This window comes from Acanthopagrus latus, chromosome 22 (assembly GCF_904848185.1).
Source record: "Acanthopagrus latus isolate v.2019 chromosome 22, fAcaLat1.1, whole genome shotgun sequence".
NCBI classification, from domain to species: domain Eukaryota; kingdom Metazoa; phylum Chordata; class Actinopteri; order Spariformes; family Sparidae; genus Acanthopagrus; species Acanthopagrus latus.
The window spans coordinates 25,705,270-25,717,553 of NC_051060.1; the positions used below are offsets into that span (position 1 = coordinate 25,705,270).

A 12,284-nucleotide genomic window follows, 5' to 3' on the forward strand; every position below is an offset into this window, starting at 1 on the left:
CCTGCTGCAGTGTCAACAGAAAGCTCCTGATTGGTCAGCTGAGGCTTGTTGTTGTGTGTCCACCAGAGGGCGACACACTGTCACTGAGCTCTGATGTCTCCTTCATCCTTCCCTCACCTCTCTCCTCATCCTCCATTTTCTTTGTCCTCTCTGTCTCCTTCACTTCTGTCCTTCATCCTTCCATCTTTACTTCCTGCTTTTCTTCCTTTCCTTTTAGTTTTTCACGCGTTTCCTTCCTCTGACCTGAGGTCTTTACTTCCTCTCTGTCCTGATGTGCTTCCTTTCCTCCCTCCTCACCTATGTCTCCTTCCTCTCTCCTCATCCTCTTCTTTTCTTCCTCCCTCTCCTGTTATGTAACTCTCCTCTTCATCACTGAGCAGCCAAACAGATTCCCCTTGTACCAGTGACATCACACACTGGGGGCGTGGTTAATCTGAATCAATAAATTGTGTGTGTGTGTGAGATTGCTGGTTGCCGTGGCTACAGAGATAAAACAAGCTCAGATTCATTTTGTTTCTAAATGACTACAGTCACTTCTTGATGTACCAGCATGCACCCGGAGTCAGTGACTGGCTGTTACATAACAGAGAGAATGTGAGCAGCTCAGCCAGTCAGAGCCTGTGATGTCACGGAGAACAGGAAGCGAGGAGGAGATGATGGTTGCGTCTAAAATTCCATACCATACACTACATACTCAAGGTGTGTACTATCGTTCAACATGCTTTTGAGTGAATAACAGTAGTGTGCATCTTTTCTGATGCACAGCGCAGAAGTGACGCACTTCCTGAGAGCCTCTTACCGGTTGGATTGGAGATGCGTAACCGTGGTAACCCGTGCCAACCTCACCTCTACCTGCAACTGCAATAATACTCTTTTAATATGTCTACTAACAATAATCTAATAATACATCTTTGATATGCATCCAGGAAGAAGCCACACAATAATAAATGTGAACCGCAGGTGAACTCGTTAAGTGATGCTGTTGTACTGGACTGCATTATATTAACGTTATATTATTATAGAGGAGCCGGTAGAGGTGAGGTTGGCACGGGTTACCATGGTGACGATATCCGCCGTTGTCTGTTGTGTAGATGTTGTCATCACCGCTGCATTGCATTGTGGGATATTTATGCTGGCGTAGTGTCCAGTGCTTGCATACTGTAACATTTACTGGAAACAGCATGCACCTCATGTACTACTGGGTTCATACGAAGGTTTCGGACATACTAAAAAATCTCCCATACTGTTTTAGCATACCCAGTAGCAGGTATCTTTCACCATCACCAATTGGTTAGTCGCCACCCGCAAGGGGAGATGGGATAACAATGGCAGTGTCAACAACACGAGCAGAACATGCTGCTGCATGCCACTTGCCTGAAGACCCCCCGCTGCGTAAAGCCACTTTTGACGGTTGGAGATACAAACATTACTCTGAATTTGTTAAACGTAAGAAAAAAACTTGACTGTAAGGTGCAAGGCACTTTGCCCGTGTTGGAAACTTCTCTCCACCGCTGCTAACACTACCTCAAACTTACTACAGAGACAGCACGCACACACAAAGACATGAATGAGACCCCAAGCAAGCATGAGCGAGAATGCAACGAGTAATGTAACTAATTATTTTCTTCAGGGAGTAATTACGTAATGTAAGGCATTACTATTTTTGAGAGTCTAATGTGTAATATATTACTTTTTTGAGTAACGAGCCCCAACACTGTGTATGCCACGTGATGTCGCCATTTTGTCTCTCTATCTTCTTCTGTGGGCGCGCAAAGAATCTTGGGATATGTGAGGCCACGAAGGATCGCAGCGGTGCATCCTCAGAAAAGAGGGAGAAGAAGGAGCATCTGGAGGAGCCTTCAGACTGGGACAGACTTCAAATACTCCTCTGAAGGATGCAGACCTGGACTGAGACACAGCAACTCTCTCTCTCTCTCTCTCTCTCTCTCACACACACACACACACACACGTGGGGTGCACCTGCAGCAACATGAGCTTTAATAATAATGATGATGATGATGATGATGACATCAGCAGCAGTAAAACTGTCCGGCTCATTAACTAATCAAACTACGAACCCAACAAACAACAAACACTTCCTCCTGAAATAGGATCAGCTCTAATGTGTGTGTGTGAGTGTGTGTGTGTGTGCTGCATTAGATCTCATGCAATAGCTGTTAACTGTTATATAACAGCTGATCCCTCAAATAAACACACACACACACACACACACACACACACACACACACACACAGCCTGCTGATACTGTGCGTCTTTGACAAGGTCAATGTGACATCATCAGTTCAGTCTGTGTGTGTGTGTGTGTGTGAATATTCTGATGCAGCAGTTCTGACCTCATGACCTCCTGGGTCAGCTGGTTGTCATGGAGATGTGACTGATGGTTTAAAGGAAGGAGCAGAGCTAACCGCTGGAGGCTAACAGTGGAGCTAACCGCTGGAGGCTAACAGTGGAGCTAACCGCTGGAGGCTAACAGTGGAGCTAACCGCTGGAGGCTAACAGTGGAGCTAACTGTAGGTCTCGTGACAGTTTGGTGATATCATAATCACATCATAAACATCATAATCTTTTCATATATTTCCAAACAAACAGTTTAAAAGTGTAAATAGACAGTTGTGTCATGTCACATGATTTTCTGTTCAACAGAACACAGGAAGTCATGGACACACCATCGATCACTCAGGTCACACGTCTTTCTTACTCTCCTGATGAACAAAGCAGTCATGGCCGCCGGCTGCTGGTTGCCTGGTAACGTGTCCTGGGAGTACGGCGGCTCTGCCAGGAGGCCGAGAGGCCCGACATCCAAATGAAAGAGGAGGCCACGAACGCTTCATCTGCAGTCTGCCAACAGGCTTTATTCAAATGCATAAAACTTTATTTAACACTCAGATCAACACTTGACTGCTTAATAAGGCTGTGATGTCATCAAACTCTAAAATGTCGAGACTGACTTCAGTTTGAAAACTAAATGACACCGATCACACGATCAATAACTGAGCACATGATCAATAACTGAGCACACAATCAATAACTGATCACATGATCAATAACTGATCACAAGATCAATAACTGAGCACATGGACTACACTGACCATCAGAGCTGTAAAGACTCAACCATGTCTGTCTGGGATCCTCTTTCATGAGGCGTTCACTGACCTGCTGCAGCTGCACGTGAACCACAGCACTCTGTCAACATCTGCAGCCAATTGGACGGGAAGGAGGCTGAGGAGGGTTCTGATTGGCTGCAGGCAGGAGTAGGGTGAGCTGGTGTCACTGCTGCCGTCAGCTGGGAACCCTGTAAGTATGGACATACAAGGTTCTAACACTGGAAGATACAAGGTTTTAACACTAGGAGATACAAGGTTTTAACACTGGGAGATACAAGGTTTTAACATTGGGAGATACAAGGTTTTAACATTGGGAGATACAAGGTTTTAACACTGGGAGATACTGGGTTTCCATAGTAACAGTGAGGAGATGTGAGGTTCCTCCTCTCGTCCTTGTCGACTCTGTTGGGTCATGAATAAATGAGAGGAGGAGTGCTGAGTCGGGCCGAGGCCTCCACATGCTGATGGAGGACGGAGGGGGAGGGTCTGGGGGGGGGGGGGGGGGGCAGGTGGGGGGTCGGGGGGATGGGCAGGTGGGGGGTGGTGCTGTATCTGGTTTGTATTCCGCTCTCATCACCTGACCGTCTGCATCCTGCTGCTCTCCACACAGTCAACCGTGAGAGGGACGAGTGTTTAAAGAGGACGTGTTAGTAGAACAACAGCAACAACAGAACCAGAATCAGAACCAGAATTCCTTTATTGTCCCACAAAAAGAGAAATGTCTTTGCCACAGCAGCCGACGGACAGAAATATTACAATAAACAATAATAATGAGTCAAAAGGTGAGAAACAGAAGCAGCCTGGTAGAAACATACATGTCAGTATAAACAGTGTTGTTATTTAATATGGTCATTAAATTGTCCAGATAGTTTAAACAGTGAACATGTGACGTCTGACAGCAGCAGGAAATACCATAACGTCCTTCACACAGTTGGACCTGGACTCACAGACCATCAGTACTGCAGTACTGTCAGATTCATGTAGTAACAGTACTGCAGATCTCAGCTCCTCGGCTGGTATGGAACCTCATGGCGTCAGCCTGCAACACATGACGAACAGGGTTGTTCTCAATAAAATACATCAAATATTACACATGAACCAGTCGGAGCACAGACTGAGGCTCCTCCCTCTGATCAGCTGTTTCAGAATTAGCTAATATTGAAATGAGCAGGATGAGGGGGCGGAGTCAGAGTCCAGCCTGTCTGCTTCATGTACGTAATAATTATAATTTATTAACATGTCAAACAGAAACAACAAAACCAGTCAACAAATAATACAAACAATATGTTCTCATTTCATCTTTTCTGTTTTCAGCTGACACCTCAGCACTGAGGCATCATGGGTAGCCTGAGGACACACACACACACACACACACACACACACAGCTGTAGGTGATGAATATTTTAACGGTGCAGGAGAAACTGCTTTATTGGGAACGTTACCACAGACACTGAACTAACCGCAGACTCTAAACTGACATATTAACAGAAGTCTGTGTTTTCCAGTGGTCTTGAATGCAGCACAGTGTTGCTCAGAGGCACTGCGGCAGAGATGAACCATCTACAGTAGAGAGGGAGAAAGAGACAGAGTCTAGTCACGTGACCCTCCTCGGGCCATTTGTCCAATGGAATGAATGGACTGTAAATAGGAGCCAATCAGGAGCGGGGGGAGGGTATAAAACGCTGCCCGCAGCTTTAATCCGCAGCAGCAGCAGCAGAACCGGATCCGCTTCAGACCACATCCCGACTGCACTGACAGGTAGGAGCACCTTTAATCCGGGTCAGACTCACATCAGCACCCTCAGACCATCAACACATCCGGTCATCAGCTCAGCGCGAGCGGACAGGCGCGCGCCCTGCAGAGAGCAAATCAGAGGGTCTCAGTGACGGTGCGTTCAGGAACAAAGGAGCAGGCGCGCACACACACACACACACACACACACACACACACACACACACACACACACACACACAGGCTGTTAACTGGACGTTTGCATGCTGCAGAGAACCTGTCTGTCTGTCTGTCTGTCTGTCTGTCTGTCTGCATCCTGACGACCTTGCGGTCCGTCCTGTCTGCAGGTGTTGCGCAGTCACGCAGATCTGTGTCGTCATCGCCTTTAATCTCCTCAACAAACATGCAAATGAAGCAGCACTGATGCTCGAACCTGATTGGATGATTGAACAAAAACCTCTAAATGAATTAATCTTCTTTAATCCAGTGAGGCGGAAAAACCTCGATCTGCGCGAGGACTCCGCGGGAGGAGCGCGAGACACAAGAAGAGATATTCTAATAAACGTCATTATGTATTATTGATCAGTGACGTCCATCAGACGACTGGCGGGTTTTATCTGCTCACTCCGCAGCGTCTGTAGTGTGAAGACAGACTGCGCATGCTCGGTTTTATTTGGATATTTTCCTTATTTAATCCGGACTGGTTGCGTCTGCAGCGTCATCCTGCTGATCAGCGACCAGCCTTGAATGTGTTGGTGTGAAACGACAGAACCAGGCCCGTTCGGCCCCCCTCGGTTCTGCTCGGCAGGATGTGCTGAAGGTGACCGGGGCGTCGCGCGGTGCAGCAGCCGGCCTGTGAGGGGTTAACCCCGGCTGCTGCTGCGTCACTCTGCGGCCTCCCGCATCTCATAATCAGCCTGCTGATCCCCTCAAGGGCTCAGTGATCCGAGCCAAGCCGAACCGTTCCGATCAGAACCGAGATGGCCGATCAGGATTTTGAATGAGTCAGAAATCATCAGCAGAATCTGATCTGAGGTCAGATCTAAAACACTGCCTGTCATCGTGGTGGAGGCAGGGATGCTGACTCCAGAACAGTTCTGTGGTACCTCATGATCATTAATTCAGATCCGCTGCAGGACCCAGACAAACATCACATGAATTTCACATCAGTTCATCACATTAATTTAAGCACATTTAGCTGATAACTTCTTTCTTTTACTGAAGTTATATTCTGAACTTTTACCTTCAATGAAGTATTTTACTTTCTGCTTTACTTGAGTAACCAGAGTAGTAACTTCTCAGTTTATAGACTTCATTTAACATCCATATTTTTAGACTGTGCATTGATTAAGACGACATGATAACTGACCACTGAGGCAGATTTAATCGTGTCAGTGAACCTCATCAAAAAATACGACTTTGTCTCCATCAATATATTTTATATCTGCAGAGAGAAAACACATTTTAATCTGTAAAGAATAAAATTTCTCTTTCAACCTTTGACACATCTGCTCATCATCACCAAACTTTTATCTTTTATATTGCACATCAGTTTTCCTCTAAATACATAAACTTCTCTTACTTTCTGTCAAAGATTTTCATTCTCCATAATCTAATGATAGACGGGAAACAATTGTGTGTTATCTGTTCAAATTTATGGTGAACTGACTCGTTCGAAGACGGACATTTGGATTTGTTGTTGACAGACTGTGTTAAGATGAGCTGAATGAAACCATTTGTTTATTTGACTACAACTGCTGTCTGTGATGTGAATTAGATTAAAGAGTGTTACTGTTTTATCTCCAACTGCTCCCAGGTCAGCAGCCCGGACGTCATCATGCCTTTTGGAAACACCCACAACAAGCTGAAGATGAACTACTCTTCGGAACAAGAGTACCCCGACCTCAGCAAGCACAACAACCACATGGCCAAGGTGCTCACACCTGAAATGTACACCAATCTGAGGGAAAAGGAGACACCTAGCGGATTCACCCTGGACGATGTCATCCAGACTGGCGTCGACAACCCAGGTAACAATACCCAACAACACAGGAAACAACCCCCAAAACCCAGGTGAAAATCCTTAACAACATACGAGCGACTGCCCAAAACTCAGGCAACAGTCCCCAATGGCCCAGGTAACAAACCCTGACACCACAGGTAGCAACCCCCAAAACCCAGGTAACAACCCCCAACAACACGGCTAACAAACCCAAACATCCCAGGTAACATCCCCAGCAACCCCAAATAATTCAGAAACAATCCCCAACAACCCAGGAAACTATCCCTATCAAGCCAGGCTGCCCCCCAAAAAGCAAAAAGCCAGGTCACAACCCCCCAAACCCAAACAACCCTGGAAACCATCCTCAAGAACCCATGTAACAATCCGCACCAGCAGAGGATACACTGCCAAACTACCCAGGAAACTATCCCCGCCAAGAAAAGAACAGTCCCAAACATACAGATTACATCAGTCTCCAAACATGTTAATCTGTCACCTAAACCAGCTGGCGATGTTGTTTTTCACCTTCACACGGAGACGTTCTGTTCTTGTCTTTGTAATAAACAGTTTAATTGGATTGACTTGTTAAATCAGGTTAATTTCTTCTCGCTAATTCCCTTATGGGGACGGGACCTTGACTTCCTGTCTGATCGCCTGATCCTCCTCATCAAATCCAACTTAATTTATTCAGCAGCATTTGTGCAAAACATTTTCACACACAATGAAACAGAAATCCAACCATAAAACAGCAGAGACCAAATCTTTGGTCTCCCCAAAGTGGCCACCAGTCAGAAAGTTGGGGATGAGCAGGAACTGATCAGCCATTTTGTGTCTCTGCAGGTCACCCTTTCATCATGACGGTGGGCTGCGTTGCTGGAGATGAGGAGACATATGAGGTATTCAAAGAGCTGCTGGACCCAGTGATCGAAGACCGCCACGGAGGATACAAACCGTCAGACAAACACAAGACGGACCTTAACCCTGAAAACCTGCAGGTAAACAACCGCAAACCATCTTTCTCAGAGTGACATCTTGTCGAGACTAAAGGTCTGTAAGGGGTCAGAGCAAGAAGTTTAAGACTCTATTGAAACTGGATCAGTTGTGTCAAAGTGATCACACCATCTAAAGATCAATACATTGAGCTGAGTCCACTAAGAGACAGAAAGCAGCTTCATCACAGAGGAACAGGAGTCCAATCAACCAGGTTGTCCTGTAGCTCTCAGAAGACAAGCAGGAGTTCCTGAACCACCTTTCAAGAGGAGACGAGGACAAACGTGTTTTACTGAGTCCCAGTAATGGATCAGTGTCAGTAACAGAAGGGTGTATGTAAGGAAACATGGTGGAGGACGATGCTTCAGACTCCACCCTGACGGAAGAGAAGCACCGCTCCATCCCTCACAGACATGCTCCACCCTCTGGTGGGATCTTTGTGGAGGAGACATCCTGCAGCAGGACCATGAGACCAGACACCTCGAAGCTTTGACACAACTACTGAAGACCAGAGAAGACCAGCGAGTCCTGGACTGTCTTCCACAGTCACCTGACCTCAGCGCATCTGAAGACTGAGAAGGACGAGGGACCTCACAAGCAGCTGGACAGAATCTTCTGTCAGCACCCAGCCGAGCGAACCAGGTCCGATCCATCAGCTTCAGCGTGTCACCTGAAGGGAACACAAAAATCATGATGTAGGTTCTACTGTCGGTTCTGTTCTGGGCTCTACTGTCGGTTCTGTTGTGGGCTCTACTGTCGGTTCTGTTGTGGGCTCTACTGTCGGTTCTGTTGTGGGCTCTACTGTCGGTTCTGTTCTGGGCTCTACTGTCGGTTCTGTTGTGGGCTCTACTGTCGGTTCTGTTGTGGGCTCTACTGTCGGTTCTGTTCTGGGCTCTACTGTCGGTTCTGTTGTGGGCTCTTCTGATTCACCCTTTTTGTGTTTCAGGGGGGAGATGATCTGGATCCAAACTACGTCCTGAGCTCTCGGGTTCGGACAGGGCGGAGCATCCGTGGCTTCTGTCTGCCGCCGCACTGCAGCCGCGGAGAACGCCGCGCCATCGAGAACCTATCTATTGAAAGTATGACATCACTTCCTGTGTGTGTATAAAGCTGCACCTTGAAATGTGGAGCTGACGTTTATAAGAGCTTCACAACGACCGCGACTCGGAGCTGCTGACATGAAGATTAAAATGATCTCATGATTAAATCAAACACGTGAACAGAAACACACACATCCAGAAACACACTGACGGTGCATTCAGGGACACTCTGCTGAGGCGGAGGTCTGTTGAGTGCAGCCAGTCTTTATTTAGCTCTTTTCCCATCATGCCTCAGTGAGCCTGTCAGTGTAACTGTGAGCCCGCTGTTGTCCCGCTGAGACTCTTAATGAGGCTCCACCTCTTTCATGTGCAAATGAGACTGAGCTGAACCGGACCGGACCGGCTGAGATCAGACACTGTGCTGCCCCCTGCTGACAGCATGCACACACACACACACACACACACAGTAAACAGCTAACATGCTAACACCTGTCAGGCTACATACGAAGTTGAGGTGATGATGTCATCAGGTCAGCAGGTATTAAACATTAATGAAGTTAATTGTTACGCCTCTGGTCACACTCTGGTGTCAGCATGAACTTTGAGCCCTGAGTTCTGCCTCTCAGGCAGCAGACACATTCTGACCTGACAGTCCTGATGATGGGTCTCTGTCCCCGTGTGCTGCAGGTCTGGATGTCCTGGACGGGGACCTGAAGGGGAAGTACTACGCCCTGAAGAACATGACGGATGACGAGCAGCAGCAGCTAATCGATGATCACTTCCTATTCGACAAGCCCGTCTCCCCCCTGCTGCTGGCTTCAGGCATGGCCCGCGACTGGCCCGACGGCCGCGGAATCTGGTATGTGCACCGCCGACCCCTGAGCCGCTGAGAGTCGGAATGATGACATCACCAATCTGACTGAACGATGAACTGAACTTCATGTTGTTTTAACCCTTCGCTCTCGCCTGCAGGCACAACGACAACAAGACTTTCCTGGTGTGGGTGAACGAAGAGGATCACCTGCGTGTCATCAGCATGCAGAAAGGAGGCAACATGAAGGAGGTGTTCAACCGCTTCTGCACCGGACTCACCAAGGTGAGCACACCTGCCCACTCACTTCCTGTAACACTGTGACATCATCACCGCTAGACCGCTGTTGGTCTGAAGCCACCTTTCTCTCTCTCCTTTCTATCTCTCCCTCTGTCTATCTCTAGATCGAGAGCCTGTTCAAGGAGCGAGGTCATGAGTTCATGTGGAACGAACACCTGGGCTACGTCCTCACCTGTCCATCCAACCTGGGGACTGGACTGAGAGCCGGCGTCCACGTCAAACTGCCCAACCTGAGCAAACAGGACAAGTTCGGAGACATCCTGAAGAGGCTGAGGCTGCAGAAGAGAGGGACAGGTGAGCACACAGACAGGTAGAGGCAGCCAGGTAGAGACAGACAGGTAGAGGCAGACAGGTAGAGAGAGACAGGTAGAGGCAGCCAGGTAGAGACAGACAGGTAGAGAGAGACAGGTAGAGAGAGACAGGTAGAGAGAGACAGGTAGAGGCAGCCAGGTAGAGACAGACAGGTAGAGGCAGACAGGTAGAGACAGACAGGTAGAGGCAGCCAGGTAGAGACAGACAGGTAGAGACAGACAGGTAGAGGCAGCCAGGTAGAGACAGACAGGTAGAGGCAGACAGGTAGAGAGAGACAGGTAGAGAGAGACAGGTAGAGGCAGCCAGGTAGAGACAGACAGGTAGAGGCAGCCAGGTAGAGACAGACAGGTAGAGGCAGCCAGGTAGAGACAGACAGGTAGAGGCAGACAGGTAGAGAGAGACAGGTAGAGAGAGACAGGTAGAGGCAGCCAGGTAGAGACAGACAGGTAGAGGCAGCCAGGTAGAGACAGACAGGTAGAGACAGACAGGTAGAGGCAGACAGGTAGAGAGAGACAGGTAGAGAGAGACAGGTAGAGGCAGCCAGGTAGAGACAGACAGGTAGAGACAGACAGGTAGAGGCAGACAGGTAGAAAGATTAGCTAACAAATCAGGATTCATAAATTTAGGATGTTAAACAGTCAAAACGTATCAGTTTAAAATTGATGATTCTAACAACCTGCTGACACGATCAATAATCTGATCAGATGACAATCAATTTGGTCAGATTAATGATCATCTGAACGTTTTAATAGAGAGAGAGAATCACTTCCTGTCTCAACTGATGTGATGATCAGGACCAGGGTGGAAAACATATCAGAAACTCTACCTGTCGCCCTGACATCACTTCCTGTATCTGTCAGGTGGCGTGGACACGGCGGCAGTGGGCGGAGTCTTTGACATCTCTAACGCGGACCGTCTGGGCTTCTCAGAGGTGGAGCTGGTCCAGATGGTGGTGGACGGCGTGAACCTGCTGGTGGACATGGAGAAGCGTCTGGAGGCCGGCGAGAGCATCGACGACCTGATGCCTGAACAGAAGTGAACTGTGTCACTGTAACCTCCGACACCTCCCCCTCCTCCCCCTCACTGCCCCGCCTCACCCCTCACCTCCCCCTCCTCCCCTCTCCTCACTGTAACCAATCAGAATCCGTCCTGACGCTGCAGGACGTGTAGAGCCGCTCAGTTAGACTTCAGTCTTCCAACATGTGAAGGATTTTCTATTTCCTGTTGGACTCATCTAACACCTGAATATTAATAAAGTCTGTGTGGGCCCGAATAACACCTGCTGCTGCTCACCTGTCCTCATTACACACACACACACACACACACACACACACACACACACACACACACACACACACACACACCATGATTACCATGGACATAACATCTTTAACATGCTGAGTTTAAACTGATTCAAGAGGTTCAATCTGACAGGAAATAGCTGAACAATCAATAAATCAACTTGTTTTTAACACCCTGCTGCTCCTCTGATCTGTGATATGATCTTATTGATTATAGATCAGCAGCAGCTGCAGATGAAGCTAACTGGTCACATCCAGCTGATTCTCTTTGACCAGTAAATTAATTAACTAGCAGTTTATTCATGAAAACTAAACACACTCTCACTGTGACAGGAAGTCACTGGGATTGGTCTGACTCATAAACATTCCTTCTGGTTGGATGTTCAGAGTGTTTGTGTCAATATTCAATAACACTGATCAGCTCATTTGATAAACACACCAACTTGAAGGAATGACGTGCTGCACCAAAGACCATCAGCGTCTTCTGATGGAGGACGCGCCCCGTCGTCCGCATAAGGTAAGATGGGAGCTGTTATGTGAAGATAACGTCTTTTAACGAGCTAGTTGAACTGATTTAATTTGGTCCTTCAGGGCCTCCATAGACCAGTTCCTCCTCTATGACATCATCAGACAACACTCACTGACCAATCACACGACTTCAGCTATCACCAT

At 47.8% G+C, this 12,284-nt stretch overlaps 1 protein-coding gene and 2 long non-coding RNA genes across 4 annotated transcripts; 2 read left to right on the plus strand and 1 right to left on the minus strand.

Annotated features, from left to right (window-relative positions):
• The first annotated feature begins 352 nt into the window (after positions 1 to 352).
• LOC119012824 lies at positions 353 to 2,908 on the plus strand. The gene is made up of 2 exons (XR_005072611.1): positions 353 to 699; positions 2,665 to 2,908. It is a non-coding gene; the product is annotated as an uncharacterized LOC119012824 (long non-coding RNA).
• An 896-nt stretch (positions 2,909 to 3,804) lies between these two features.
• Positions 3,805 to 6,666, minus strand: LOC119012815. The gene is made up of 2 exons (XR_005072603.1): positions 5,290 to 6,666; positions 3,805 to 4,980 (listed from the first exon to the last, which is right to left on the minus strand). It is a non-coding gene; the product is annotated as an uncharacterized LOC119012815 (long non-coding RNA).
• On the plus strand, positions 4,541 to 11,592 carry LOC119012787 (creatine kinase B-type-like). Of its 2 annotated transcripts, none has more exons than XM_037086936.1 (8): positions 4,541 to 4,883; positions 6,673 to 6,886; positions 7,699 to 7,853; positions 8,795 to 8,927; positions 9,576 to 9,747; positions 9,861 to 9,984; positions 10,104 to 10,293; positions 11,172 to 11,592. In XM_037086936.1, exons 2-8 carry the CDS (start codon positions 6,694 to 6,696, stop codon positions 11,348 to 11,350), a joined length of 1,146 nt encoding a protein of 381 aa, XP_036942831.1. In that variant the 5' UTR covers positions 4,541 to 4,883; positions 6,673 to 6,693; the 3' UTR covers positions 11,351 to 11,592. The 2 variants fall into 2 exon arrangements, with proteins under 2 accessions (XP_036942831.1, XP_036942832.1); XM_037086937.1 differs by having other exon boundaries at positions 4,877 to 5,013.
• The last annotated feature ends 692 nt before the right edge of the window (positions 11,593 to 12,284 follow it).

What these genes read in the sequence shown, in the direction of transcription:
- LOC119012787 (XM_037086936.1), top strand. Translation starts at nt 6,694, where the DNA reads ATGCCTTTTGGAAACACCCACAACAAGCTGAAGATGAACTACTCTTCG. An exon ending in GACTGGCGTCGACAACCCAG is followed by an intron (nt 6,887 to 7,698) that starts GTAACAATACCC and finishes GTGTCTCTGCAG; the next exon opens with GTCACCCTTTCATCATGACG. An exon ending in GCTGCAGAAGAGAGGGACAG is followed by an intron (nt 10,294 to 11,171) that starts GTGAGCACACAG and finishes TGTATCTGTCAG; the next exon opens with GTGGCGTGGACACGGCGGCA.